This window comes from Palaemon carinicauda, chromosome 38 (assembly GCF_036898095.1).
Source record: "Palaemon carinicauda isolate YSFRI2023 chromosome 38, ASM3689809v2, whole genome shotgun sequence".
NCBI lineage: Eukaryota > Metazoa > Arthropoda > Malacostraca > Decapoda > Palaemonidae > Palaemon > Palaemon carinicauda.
This window is the reverse complement of record NC_090762.1, coordinates 42,212,669-42,227,438: the sequence shown is the minus strand read 5'-3', so window position 1 is coordinate 42,227,438 and position 14,770 is coordinate 42,212,669. Positions and strand designations below refer to the sequence as shown.

The 14,770-nt window shown below is 46.4% G+C and overlaps 1 protein-coding gene across 1 annotated transcript in view; it reads right to left on the bottom strand.

The window, feature by feature from the left end:
* Positions 1-14,770, bottom strand: part of LOC137630580 (thiol S-methyltransferase TMT1A-like) — a 69,164-nt gene that overhangs the window by 34,955 nt on the left and 19,439 nt on the right. The window contains exon 2 of the mRNA XM_068362143.1: positions 12,898-13,058. Coding sequence (XP_068218244.1) covers positions 12,898-13,058 — 161 coding nt within the window. The remainder of the gene's footprint in view (positions 1-12,897; positions 13,059-14,770) is intronic.

Genomic DNA, 14,770 nt, shown 5'->3' with positions numbered 1-14,770 from the left:
TAGACTTATGATGTGTCTTTCGGTCCCATTCTCTGTGTAAGTCGACAACTATCTGTACTGTACTTGCATTCCTCTTAACTATACAACCCTGAGTACTCTACTCATGTTTGTATTTCTTGTAGGAGTCATTTGCATTCTTTTCACTATCTAACTTGTGTTCTTCTCTTGGGTTGTATTCATATGGAACAAATGAGAGGGTTAGAAGTGGTACTCCCATGAAAGAGAGACCTAACAGGCAGGTGAAAGAAGAGCAACCAGGTAAGAGGGTGTGTGACTGATCACGAACAGTTGAAAGTGTGCACAATCAATTGCAAGACATCCCTTGAGCAGCTGCATTGTGGCTTGCAATCGTGCATCTGTGCTATGGCGCTCTCTTAATAATGCGTAAACCCCAAATAGCATATCTAGCGTAGCTACAATAGGAGCAGAAACTAGAGAGATGGAACTACTGTAAGGGCAAGCAATCGCTATACAATTACTTGGTACATTGCTCTGACTGTCCCTCCATCAGGTAAGAAAACAAAGTATGAAAATATCACCAGACAAACGATTCAGAACAAGGTATGAAAGAGCAAATGGACAAAACAATTTCCTAACATTCTTCCCCACAAGATACAAAATTGCTTCCATCACTTCATAAGTAATTAATCCCATTTGTATTGGTTCGGAGACCTTGACATCCGGGTTGATCTCCATACTGGAGGCGATGCAGCCTCTCTTCCAATCTCAGCTTCTGGGTGAAATTCCATACCCTAAGGAAACTCTTGAAGGGTTGTGGGTGACACTGGTGATACAGATTGTGCTGCCTCTAGTGACAATGGAACAGAAGGTAATTCTTGATTTTCAGCAACAGAATAGTCCCTGGGGCATGGGGCCAAGTCACTTAAGGAAACTGTTGACTCTAGTCCGCTGGAATGTCTAATGTCAGCATATGTTGGGCTAGCATCTAATAGTTCAACTTTATCCACCAGGGGTTCATTTTTGCTTGTTCTCATAAACCTCCTCAATAATACCGGTCCTGACGACAAAAGCCACGAAAGCAGAGAACTCCCAGAGGATGAGCGGCGCGGATATCAAAAAAAGCATTCATGGGTGTGACATTAGTTTTTGTCGACAAAAGAGAATGTATCACATAAGTGAGTACTAAAAACCTGTACTTATCGGGAAGATTTCAGGACCTGAGTACCAGCTGGATTGCCTTCCATACAGTAATATTGGGCAGCTCCACATGTCCATTACCAATTGGGTGAAAAGGGGTAGTTTGACTTGTTGTAACTCGCTTCTGTGCGAGATACATTTTGAGCTCCCTGGACATGAATGAGGTTCCTTGATAAGAATGTATATAGCGAGGTATCCCACACAGGCTAAATATTTGTCCTAAACACTTGATCACAGTAGTTGTGTTCATGTTGGATTAAACTGAATTGAATATAAAATTTAGGCCTTAAGCCTAGCACTGGGGCATCAAAGGCCATTCAAGACTGTATAATGCAAATTAATCAACCATACCTGTACTGTCACAACATTTGGTATCATTTTAACTTATAAAAGCAATCACACAACTTTCATACAATAATATCAAAATGCAAAATAAGGAGGGATTAAAAGGATTAAATAAGTTAATCAATAAAATTAATTAAAGCTCATGATATAAACCAAACCTCTGTATAAACTTTTTCAAGTTCAGGGTATTACAATTCCCCCGATATATCTCTTAAAGGTTTGTCCTGGAGCAAATGTGTAGTCCTCTGAAGATTAAAAACAGGACAATTGACTAAAATATGTTTGATATTCATTTTCACTTGGAAAGTATTACAAAGAAGGGCCTGTCTTCCTTCACCAGTCTTCATTAAATAATTGTGGGTTTCATGTATATGGCCAATACACAGTCTAGTTAAAATATCATCCCTCCTCCTTGTAGAATTACAAGATAACCATTTATCCACTGAAGGGTGGATTTGTTTCAGTTTTGTATTGGTGTCAGTTCAGACCATTGAGCCAGCCACTTATTCTTACAGAGAAAACATATCTTGCTTTTAAGGTCTTTGTAAGGAATACTTAAGGGGAATAGATTAAGTAGCCCTGAAGCTTCCTTAGCTGCCTTATCTACTCGTTCAGTTCCATCCACCCCAACATGGGCAGGGACCCAACAGAATTGAACATTGACATTCTTCCTAAACTGCAGAAGTACTAACCAGTCCTGCACCTCTTGCACTAAATGATGGCCTTGCATTATTTGTTTAATTGCAAGTTAAATACTATTGGAATCTGTAAAAATTGTATAAAAACTCTTTTGATTACTATTTCTAAAAATATGTCGACTGTGAGAATTATTGCATACTGTACACGGAAAATACAAAGGAAAACGAGAATATTCATCAACCACAGTACTGTAACTACAGTAGATAGGATTTGCATGAGACCGTTAGAACTGGTCCCTTAAAGTCAAGGTTTAATCTCTCTTCATGAGCGTTCTTTCTTGGAATTTGTAGAACTTTGGTTTCAACTCTGCATACAGTATATCCAGTGGGAACCATAGACCTTAATGTCCTCAGTAAAACAGGGAAGATTCTTTGATCTAATAAAGTGTAATAAGTAAGTCACTCCTGGATGGCACAGATTCCCATGAAGTTCAATGAAGGTAGATGACGTGGATACCACGGAACCGCAAAAAGCTCGGATGAAGGCATAAGGAACCACATTCTCATTAACGGGGCGATAATGTACTGCATAACTGAAGGCTGCGAGTTCCATCCGCCATTCCTGGATCTCCTTTTTCTCAACTTTAGTGCGTTTCATGTCATTGAACATGAAGGCTACCAAACAATGGTCTGTAACGAGATCAAAGTGCTATCGAGTAAGGAAATTACTCCACTTACGTACAGCTTCCACGATACCCATGACCTCCTTTTCTATGATCTGATAGTGCACTTCACTTTCTTGTAAAGTCCTAGACATGAAAGAGTAGAGTACAGTATTGCCGAGACTGCTACTTTCGAGGCATCAGAATCGACCTCAAAAATCACAAATTTTTAAGTAATTTGTATTTTTCTTAACATACTTACCTAGAACTACTTTCTTTGGAGTTACTGGTAACTCTTTCCCAACCGACCAGAATTTTGTGTAGTTTACCCTATTCCCATTTTCTATGGGTAACCTAAGGCGGAGTGATACGCGCCGAGGCGACCCGGGGTCGGAGAGCGTGCTACCTCTGGTCGTGCTCCTCAGTAAGTTTCGTCGAAAAAAGGGTTCTCCTCAATCCTGCAGGACCCTCGGGGAAGGATGGGCGGGCCATAACCCGAAAGTAGTTCTAGGTAAGTATGTTAGGAAAAATACAAATTACTTAAAAATTTGTGATTTGTTTCAACACAAGAGTACTTACCTAGAACTACTTTCTTAGGAGACTTAAACTTTAGGAGGTGGGAGTGTCCTGCAGGGACTAGGGTCCGAAGGTTGGGAGCACGAGTGGGCAAAAAGGAACCTAGATAGGAGACTAAGTTCCGATGACCCCTACTAGAAAACTGAATGAAAATAGGGGAAACTACCCAAAAAACTAACTTAGTGTCTAAGTGGCCTACCTCTGTACCAATAATTCTGAGATGTATTTCTTGCTGAAGACGTATATCCTGGCCGCCAGGGCCTCTTGAGTCACGCCCACGCAGGGGATTAAGGGCCAGGGGAAGGATGATAAGGGGAAATGTAAGGGATGAACGTGTGTCTCTTGGCTTACCGCCCCCGGTTTCCCTGGGGCCATGACCTTAAATCTTTTGCAGGGCCGAAATGACTGGGCCAAGGGCGAACCCATCCAAGGATTTCCTAGAACAGTCCTTCAGGTAATGCTCCGTGAAAGTGGACTGTCTGGACCAGGTACCCGCTTTCAGGATTTGGCCCACGGCCATGTTCTTCTGAAACGCTAGGGAGGTGCTTAGACCCCTAATATCATGGGGCCTTGGCCTGCCTGGGAGAGGGGTTCTAGAAGCATCGTAAGCTCTCTTGATCACCTGTCGCAACCAGAAGGAGATTGAGTTCTTGGAGACTGGTTTCTTCACCCGACCGGTCGAGACGAATAAACTCTTGATCTCAGGTCGGAGTCTGGATGTCCTTTCAAGGTATTTTCTTACTGCTCTGACGGGCATAAGAGTAAGTCTTTAGGATTGTCTGACCGAGGGATCACTGGGACCGAAAAGCCCTCGAACCGAGGGTCCCAACAGGCCGGGTTCTGTGTTTTGGCCACAAAGTTAGGGACGAACTTAAAGGAAGCCTCACGCCACCCTTTTGAGTGTGGGACCTCGTACGATAATCCGTGTAACTCACTAACCCTCTTTGCCAAAGCCAGGGCTAAGAGGAAGACTGTTTTGAGGGTGAGCTCCTTATCCAGGATGTCATTGAGGGGCTCGAAGGGCGGTTCTGACAGGGCTTTGAGTACTACAGCTAGGTCCCACTGTGGTACCCTCACTTCTTGTGGGGGGCATGACTGCTCAAAGCTCCTGATGAGCATCGAGATGTGACGGGAGGCTCCCAAGTCAATGCCCTTAAGGAGGAAGACTTGACCTAATGCTGCCCGTACTCCTTTTATTGCTGGAATGGAAGAGCCCATATCGTCTCTGAGATACACCAGGAAGTCCGCCACGTCGTGGATCGAGGCCCCCAAGGGTTTGATATTCCGGGAAGCGCACCATTTCAAGAAGACTGCCCATTTCGCTTGGTAGACTGCGATAGAGGAACGCCTTAAGTAACCCGACATCTTCGCCGCGGTCCTCGATGAGTATCCATCTTTCTTCAGAAGCCGCTCGATAACCTCCACGCGTGAAGGCGGAGGGACCGAGGGTTTTCGTGAAACCTTTGGAAGTGGGGCTGACGTAGAAGGTCTGGCCTGTCCGGGAGCGGCCAAGGAGGAAGAAGGGCCAGTTCTTTTAGGTCTGCGAACCACTCCCTCTCCGGCCACCAAGGCGCGACCAAAGTCATCTGAAGGTTGGTTGTTGTTCTTACTCTGTTGAGGACTTGTCGTATCAACCCAAAGGGGGGGAAGGCGTACACATCAAGGCCGTCCTAAGGGTGTTGGAAGGCGTCCTCGAACGCCGATGACGGATCTGGGACTGGAGAACAGAACACGGGGAGCTGGGCGTTCAGACATGTGGAAAAAGGTCTACTACTGGGGAACCCCACTTCAGTATGACTGACTGAGCTATCCTTGGGTGTTGAGTCCACTCTGACCCTATTACCTGGCCTACTCTGCTGAGGCCGTCTGCCAGGATGTTCTTGTTTCCCGGGATGAACCTTGCTGTGAACTCGATCCCTTCTTCTGCAGCCCATTCTAGAAGTTCTGTCGCTAGCGCGCATAGTTCTTTCGACTTTAGACCCCCTTTCTTCTTTACATAGGCTACTACTGTGGCGTTGTCGCACATCAACGTCACTGTGTTCCCCCGGAGGAGATGAACGAATTCTTGACTCGCCCTCAGCACAGCCATCATCTCTAGAACGTTTATGTGGTGCTTTGCTTCTTCGCTCGACCATTTTCCCTTTGTCTATTTGTCGAGTAGGTGAGCCCCCAAACCTTCCTTCAACGCATCAGTAAACAATAGGACTTCCGGAAGGTCGGGTGCGAAGGGCATCCCCTTCTCGGTGTTCACCCTCTCGTGCAACCACTGCAAGACTACCTTCGCTTCTGGGGAGACTGGAACCACCTTGTGGGGATTTCTCCCTTGGGTCCAGTGTTCCTTCAGGTTCGACTGTACAGCTCGGAGTTTGAGTCTCCCTTGTGGCACTAACTTTTCTAAGGACACTAGGTGGCCCAGCAGCCTCTGCCAATCCTTGGCCCTCCTGGGTTGGTCCAACAGGAAGGGTTGCAGAACTTGCTCCAGGGGGAAGGCTCTCGCTAGTCGGGTGTCCAGGACCATCCCCAAGTAGGTCATCCTGGTGGAGGGACTCAGTTGGGACTTCTCTAAGTTGACTGTGATGCCCAACTCCTCGCAGAAACGAAGCAACTTCGCGCCCTGCTCCTTCAATTCTTCCTTTGAGGCCGAAAGAAGCAACCAGTCGTCTAGGTATCGGATCAGACGGATGCCCTGCTCGTGTGCCCATACGGAGACCGTCGTGAAGACTCTTGTAAACACCTGAGGAGCCGTCGACAGTCCAAAGCAAAGGGTCTTGAATTGTAGCACTCTGGTATCCCACTTTTTCCAGAGAAACTTCCTGCTGGAGGGGTGAACGGGGATTTGGAAGTAGGCGTTCTTGAGATCCAGGGATATCATGAAGTCCCCTTTCCTCAAGGCGGCCAACACTGTCTTTGCAGTGTCCATCTTGAAGTCGGTTTTCGCCACAAACTTGTTGAGGGCCTACAGGTCTATTACTGGCCTCCACCCACCTGTCGCCTTCCCCGCCAGGAAGAGCCTGCTGTAGAACCCCGGGCCGGGATCTTCGACTAGTTCCAACGCTCCCTTGGAGATCATGGACGACACTTGTTCCTGCAGTGCCGCCCATTTCAAGGGGTCCTTGGGTATCAACCACTCTGCCTGAAGAGCTGGAATATTAGGGGGGTTGGTTCTGCTGAGAAGGGTAGTCTGTAACCTTCCCTCAGGATTGTCATCGTCCAGGGATCCGCACCGTAATCCCGCCATGCTTGCCAAGAGTGTTTGAGGCATCCCCCTACTTGAGGCTCCTGTAGGAGTAGGGGCCTCGCCTCCTATCACCTTCTGGAGGGGCGACCAGTCCGACCTCTTCTTGAGTTTCCGAAGGACGGTCTAAAGTTTGACTGAGGTGCTGTGGTACCTCTACGGGGTCAGAGTTGCTTGCAGCCAGGGATCCGAAGAGGCCTCTCTTCTAGGTTGGGCCGGGGATGAACAGGAAGGGTGAGGGGCGTCCACAGAGGGTCTCCTGTGTGGTGGGCGTCTCATTGGGGGAGGCCTATGGTCTCCCACGTCCTTCATCTTCCTCACCCTTTCCATCGTCTCTTCCACTATCTTAAGGGGAAAGATTGCCTCGTCCCAGACCGAGGAATTTCTCAACCTTCTCGCTTCCCGGTCAGGGAGTTTCCTCACCAATTTGCTGAGAACTGTATCTCTCTTCCTCAGGACCAAGTTGGTAGCCTGAGAGAGAGATTGGTAAGATAAAAATTTAAGGGCTTTGCCCCCTGAGCTAATCAGCTCTCTCAATAAGGCTTGGTTCTCTGGTAGGGACAGATCATGGGAAGACTGAAAGCCTACCAACGTGCAGGCCCACCAGTCTAACCAGGAGGACACGTAAACCAAGTCCTGGGCCATGTCCTCCATCATGGAGGTCTCTGAAGGGGAAAAACACCGGGGCCATGGATGCTCTGTCTTCAGCGGCACCCTGGTTCAACGTGGTGATGGCTGTCTCCGTTGCGCGGGGTCCTCCCCGATGACCTTCAGGCACGTAAAATCTCTTCTGCGCCCTTGGTCCCGGGAGCAGCTTCGAGGCACTTTGACTCCTAGGGGCGTCTGCCGGGCCGTCCAAGAATTTGTCTATATGCTCCATACCCAGCTTTACGTCAGGAGCTAAGGGTAGAGCTAAGGAGGGCTTTTGTTGTATTGGATTCTCCACCAGCCTGCTAAGTCCGGAGAGCCAGGTCTGTTCTGTGGTGGGCATGGCCCTCATAAGGCTTATGAGGGCCAACACCTTTTGATAGGAGATGTCATCGGATGAGCACTCTCCTCCCTCAACCAGGGCCTCCATCATCAGTCCCTCCGCACGAGTATCATCGGTGACAGTGGTGGTGGTGGGGGGGGGGTAACGTTGGACGGGCCTGCCCGTGTCATGGGCAGACTCGCAGAGGCGAAGGTATCTGTCGTGGGATTACCTTGCCCTGCAGGTTTTCTCGCATCTGTGGGGATATCCCCGGCCGTAGGGCGCCCTTGGAGCTTAATGAAGTCAGCCAAGGAGCCCGTGGCTGGTGCTACACCTTCCACCTGATGGAGCTCCTCCCTCTGCAGAGTAGATGCAGCGGAGGCCTTCGTCGACTTAGGCGCATCACGGGGAGCTTGGAAAAATCTCCCTTGGTGGGGATCTGGTCCGTAGGAGGAGAAGGCGGGACGAGACGGTGAGAACGAGGCTCTAGGGAGCCACCCGGAAGCGGCAGCGGCTGTGGTGACCTTAAACAGCTCACTCCGGGGCACTGTGATGTTCACCCATTCCCTCTACTTACTCCTCTTAGCCTTCTCCTTAGATGGTCTGGACTCCTTATTCTGTCTTGAACGGGAGCGGGACTACTTCTTTTTCCGGGACCTCTCGCGTTTCCTCCTTGAGGACCTGGTTTCGTCCTCCGATGACAATGAATCCGCGGAAGAGGAAGACGACAAGGAGGAAAGGGAATCAGCCGAACCACCTGAGACGTCCAATTCCGCAGGGGGGACTCCATGACGAATTTCTGGTGCCGCAGGCTGCAGGAAGACGGGCGGGAGCATCGCCGAGGGCGCCGGGGGGGGGGACCGAGGGACCTTCTTCCAGGCGAGCCAATGGTCAAACTCTTCTTCTAGCCTGAAGGGTTTCCTGCAGGGTGTTCTAGGGATATCCCAAACGGCGGGGTCCAAATTCGACAAATTACTTTTCTCAGCATCCCCCCCTGGCGGCCGAAGTACCTGAAACACATACCCAAGATGCAGGGGAAGAGGTAGTACCCGACTTCCCCCACATAGGGTCTTCAGTAGAGACGGGACCTGCGGGCACCAGGACCTCGTATCCCACACACACTCCCGCACCTCCCTCAGGCCCCACACATGCCTGTATCACATCAGCAGCTTCCCCCACAGGTAATTCAGACTCTTGGGGACGGACAATGGGCCGCTTCCCCGCAACGGATTTACCTCGTCCCCTACTCTGGGTAGGGGAAGATGGAAGGGAGCCACGTTCCGACGAGGCATCTGGAGACACCAAAGCAGAAGACGCGTTAGCTTTCTTAGGCAATTTCTTGGCCGACTTCTTCTTCCTTGTTCAATAAAGGACCCACTGAATTTCGCCCCAGGACTCGCACTCCGAACACGTGGCGGTAGGGGAGCATACCTTGCCCCTACATGACGAACAACACGAGTGTGGGTCAACCTCGGGCTTCGAAAGGAAAGCCCCACAAGACTTACCGGCCACAGGCCCAGGGCAACGGTGGGGATGCTCCATAATGAAACACTAACACACCAAGAGACACAGGAACACAGAGGAAAGGGGTAAGGATACGGACACAGGTACCACGTGGTGTACACAAAGGGTCAGGGACACAAAGGGTCGCACTGGGTAAGAGAAAGCGCGGCGAGATGTGAATCACGTTGCGACCAGAAACTTACTGAGGAGCACGACCTGAGCTAGCACGCTCTCCGACCCCGGGTCGCCTCAGGGCGCGTATCACTCCGCCTGAGGTCACCCATAGAAAATGGGAATAGAGTAAACTACACAAAATTCTGGTCGGTTGGGAAAGAGTTACCAGTAACTCCTAAGAAAGTAGTTCTAGGTAAGTACTCTGTGTTGGAACAAAGTAAATTTTCATCCAGTGTAGTGTTGCTCCTTCAAGTTCCTATTTGAGTAATTCAAAAGCCTAAAAAGCTTCTTCCTCTAAATGAAATTTCTTTACTCTTAGCAGAAAAATTCTGTATCCATTTAGCCTAATAAGCAAACATACCCATTGACTTCTTTAAAGATCCCTGACTAGTGGGAGGTGGTACTTCTTGTAGGGGGCCGAGTTTTTCCATGTCAGATTTAATAACACCATTCCTCATACAGTGGCCAAGAATATTAGTAGTATGCACAGAATTGATAGTTTTAGTTGCATTGAGAGTTGGGTTTTCCAAGTAATCGACAAATCCTTTTCTTATGGCGATTTAAGGGATCCTTAACCACCACAACCTGGGCTCTCCATGGAGATATGCTATCCTCAATAACATCCTCGGCCAAAAGACAACTAGTATCTTGGTTCGTTGACAATAGACTTACAATTAGGTGATAAATGCTGGAAGATAGAAGGCTCATCCACAGCAGCAGCTGCCAACAAACAGGAGTTAGCACCATAGCTCTGGTTTCGGTCCACCATATTCAATAGTCACTTTCTGATGCTGTTTTTGGAAGTCCTGACCAAGTATTACTGCAAAGATAAATATCTTCATTACTGCTAAATGGGTGGATGAATAAGTTTCTCCATTAAGATGAAGTCTATAATTGACATAACCTGGAGAGTTTGTATGCAAAGATTTCTGTGCTAAAGTGGCATCTTCATTGGTGGGATATATTAGTAGCTTCAATTCCCATGCTACAAGTTTATCTAAACAACTATCATCACTGTATGAGTCTGAGGAGCCACTGTCAACTTTGTAACCTGCAAAGGGACCACAGGAAGAACTACTAGGTCCAAGGGTGGAACAGATGGTTTGCCACTCACGAACTCAACCAACGACAGTCGGTAGTTGTCCGTATTTGAGACCTCTCTAGAAGACCTCAAACCCTTGCTCGTCCTAGGGTGAAAGGTATACCCCAGAGGAAGTGTCTCCTGCCTTGGTCTCCTTCGTTTTTTTGTCACTTGAACTGGAATAATGCGTGGTTTTTCCCATTGCGGATCAGGCTTGGCATGACCAGCCTTAGCATCAAGATACTGCTAGTATCAAGACAAGTGACGAATCGGCAAAGGATACTACGAGGATGGAGGAGGCGTTCCTTAGGAGCAGTACTCCTACGCCAAGTATACGAAGGTGGGCTGGAACTCGCAAGAGATCCTGACAAAGAGAGGAGGATTTGAGTGGGTTAAATGTTATCCCCTAATGATCGGGCTGGAGCAGGGCCAGTAACAGCCTCTTTAAGAGCACTAACAAGCTCCTCAAACCATGGCAAGCCCTTTCCAAATGAAGTAATAGCTCAGCTCTTGGTGAGCAGTGCTCATGAGGGTGTTGTTCACTAGAACCAACTTCACTTGGTGCATGCAAAGTTGGATGCATGCATACCTGGGTGCTGCTAGAGAAGCGAGCAGACCTCCATCAAGTACAGGAACTTGCTTGCTAGCCCAGTGTGGGCAAGGATGGCGAGCACGCACCAGGGTGCTAGTCTTAGCTCTAATGGAAGGCAGTACTTGTTCGCGAGCTGAAATATAGATAACAGGCTCACAAACACTTCCAAGAATACTTGCAAAAGGTTGGCAAGTTACCTTTTGTGTGCTAAATGTAGGGCACACACGCTCAGAAGGCAGTGAGTAATATAAGGTTGGCCTGTCTATGAATGTGTGCCAATGCCCACGAACATCAGCTCAAGCCTGCGCTTTCCCTGAAGAGGAACATATGCAAGTCAAGACCCCGGATGATCTGGCATTCGTGAGACTCACAGACTCGCTGTTCCAGGGTGGTATGGCAAAAGGGGGCTGTGACTGCTGGGAGTCTGCTGCCATGATCACCAGGGTGCTCCAAAAGCTAGAACGAGGCAGTGACGAGTCATATACTCGTTGCAAAAGAACTCGAGGGGGGTGACCACTCAAGAGAGGAAGCCCTCTCATGCTGATGAGAAAGATGACCAAAACTATAGGGTGGAGGAACACAAGGTTTCCCTGCTGGGTGCGCTCAACGTGCCGAGCAAACTCGGTGGGCTAGACCAGTTAACCTTGCACACCCACCTTGGGGAGATCGCGAGCATGCTGGAGCTCAGGAGGAGAACCTGCCTGCAGCTCCTCCGATGGGAGAGGAGCTATGGAGGAAGCATCAGCTTGGGGCACTAGACCTGCTGAAAGTAACTCCATTCCAAAGGCCATGAGGGAGGTCGTGACCAACACCTGTGGAGGAAGCTGTGCGGTTCTGAAGTGCTCCAAGTTTCAGCACTTCCAAAAGCCATTCCTTTAAGGGGGAACCTGACAGCCCCAAGGATGACCATACATGACACAAGGCATCCAGAGAGGTAGACTCAGCAAGGGTGGCAGGGGTGGCACTAGGGGAAGTGACAGGGACCTCCAAACCCCAAGGTTGCATGGGGGTGGGTGGGTAAATGGACATGGCTCTTGCTTGATCCCCCACCAGAGGACGCCAAACGAGCAGAGTCAGTGAAGAGGATAAAAAGTGCAGTAGAAAATATTTGAGACTTCTTTGACCATTTGAACTTCTTTCATCACTTACCGTACTAGTCCCACTCGTCACAAGAAGCATGCATGCAGGAAAGTTGTCTGCATGCAGGGCAGTGCAAAGCCAGTGAAGATCCATCTCGTCCATGGACATAAAGTGCCTCAAGGGCAGCCAGCAATGCCAGGACAAACACACTTCGTTGCAATCCTCAGCAAACCAGATACACCAGTTAAGAGAGAAAGAATAAACAGTTTATGGCCAGGTAAGATTTATTATTATTAAGGTTAACAGAAGAGTGAGACAACACATCACTCAACTAAGCCAAAAGCAAAACGTGACTTAATACACTCACTGATTGTGAGCGGGGTGGCTGGTCTACCCACTGCTAACTAGCGGAGGATTATTGACACCTCACGTAAAAGTTTATGGTTTGATTCCAGGTGTGCAGAAAACATATCCACAGTAAAGAGCAAAGGATTGTATTTGTGTAGGAAATATTAAAACTTTAACAATACAGCAAAACCACTATAGTTAATAATCACTAACAATTCAATAGCTATATAGCAACCACTATTATTTTTTCAATCACTTCCTCTTACACCCTGGACATAAATGATTTTCTACACATAATTATACAGTAAAGGTCAATTTACATCTAATCTAATCATATAATCCATGTAATGCATTTTTCCACAAAATCAAGCATAATGTCATTGATACTGCCATAAGTATACTAAATTGTAGCCAATTGGTCGTGTGAAACTAGTATCAAACATAAGAGGAATGAGCTGTACAGTAATTATTCTCTCAATTCCAATACAAAGTTGAAAAATTCAATTCAAAGCTACTGTAGTAAAAAAAAAATTACCTGTTCCAACACCTATCTCTAGGATTTTAATTTTGTTTTCTTTCCTGAGCTGGGGATCATGAGATACAATGGATGAAAGACTCCTAAACAGATCCTTTTTCACCTCCTCTGATTTTGAATTTTTCTCCTTTGTCAATATATGCATTAAATAGGCAAACCATCTGAAACATGAAGATTTTGAATAGAATAGCAATTAAAACCCTTTCATTACAATTTTTCAATAAACCTTTATGTAGCAATAAATTACTACAGTTTCACTTTAAAAAATTATCTATATGTTAATATGATAGCGTGTGTGTTATTTATTTTGTGTGTCATGCTTTAAAGAAAACGGAAATAATTTCATGGTATACTCTTACAAATTCACATTAGACTTTGATTACTTAATCAAAGCACACCTTATATAGTTTTCCCAATTAATGTATAGCTCATTTTTTAAAATAAATATACAAGTCAAATCTTATCACATTTTATTCAAACATGTATAGGTTAGGAAAAAGATAGTTAGTATTGAAAATATAATTTTGTGTAATTTACACGGGTTCTGCTGGTATATATAAATACAATACTTAATACTGTACTGTACAGTACAGAAAAAAATAATAAAACTTGGAAGCAAATGGAACAAAACCATAAACTAACTAAATCTCAAAGGACCATTGACTCAAAAAACAATTGATGTAGGAATTAGTTGCAGTTGTCCCTCAATATTCACAGGTTTAACACAGGTGAGAATCTAATCACCGTATATACAGGGAGACCCTAGAATTCCATAAAGTAATAATTTTGGATATTTTTAAGATTCACAGTAACCTACCAGCAAATGCAAGATATAATTTTCAACTATATGCAGTATTATAAGGATCACAGTAAAATCTACACAGACAAAACATATAGTACAGGTATTTGCAGTTACGGTATATATCAGCAAATACTGGAGATCATTCACAGTACAGCATTACATAAGTGAAGAATGGGTTGAGGAGACTAATAGATTTATACTATAATGTCATTTTTCAAGCCTTTGTGTAATTATGACCACAGGAGGTCTTTGGGTTATCATGGTCTCGAGTTACAATGATTCGCCATTACGAACAGGCCACATAAGATACCTTACAAAAATTCTTGTAACTCGGTTTTGAGCAACAACTTTTGGTTCATTAATACGATGAACTACCTGCTGATAGTAGTAGGTTGGCCTGGGCACCAGCCGTCCGTTGAGATACTACCGCTAGAGAGTTATAGGGTCCTTTGACTGGCCAGACAGTACTACATAGGACCCTTCTCTCTGGTTACGGTTCTTTCCCTTTGCCTACACAGACACCAGATAGTCTGGCCTATCCTTTACAGATTCTCCTCTGTCCTCATACATCTGACAACACTGTGATTACTAGACAATTCTTCTTCACCCAAGGGGTTAACTACTGCACTGTAATTGCTCAGTGGCTACTTTCCTCTTGGTAAGGGTAGAAGAGACTCTTTAGCTATGGTAAGCAGCTCTTCTAGGAGAAGGACACTCCAAAATCAAACCATTGTTCTCTAGTCTTGGGTAGTGCCATAGCCTCTGTACCATGGTCTTACACTGCCTTGGGTTAGAGTTCTCTTGCTTGAGGGTACACTCGGGCACACTTTTCTATCTAGTTCCTCTTCCTCTTGTTCTCTTAAAGTTTTTATTGTTTAAATAGGAAATATTTATTTGAATATTGTTATATATTCCTAAAAGATTTTATTTTTCCTTATTTCCTTATTTCCTTTCCTCACTGGGCTATTTTCCCTGTTGGGGCCCCTGGGCTTATAGCATACTGCTTTTCCGACTAGGGTTGTAGCTTAGCATTTAATAATAATAATAATAATACAGCATCCAGTAGCGTGT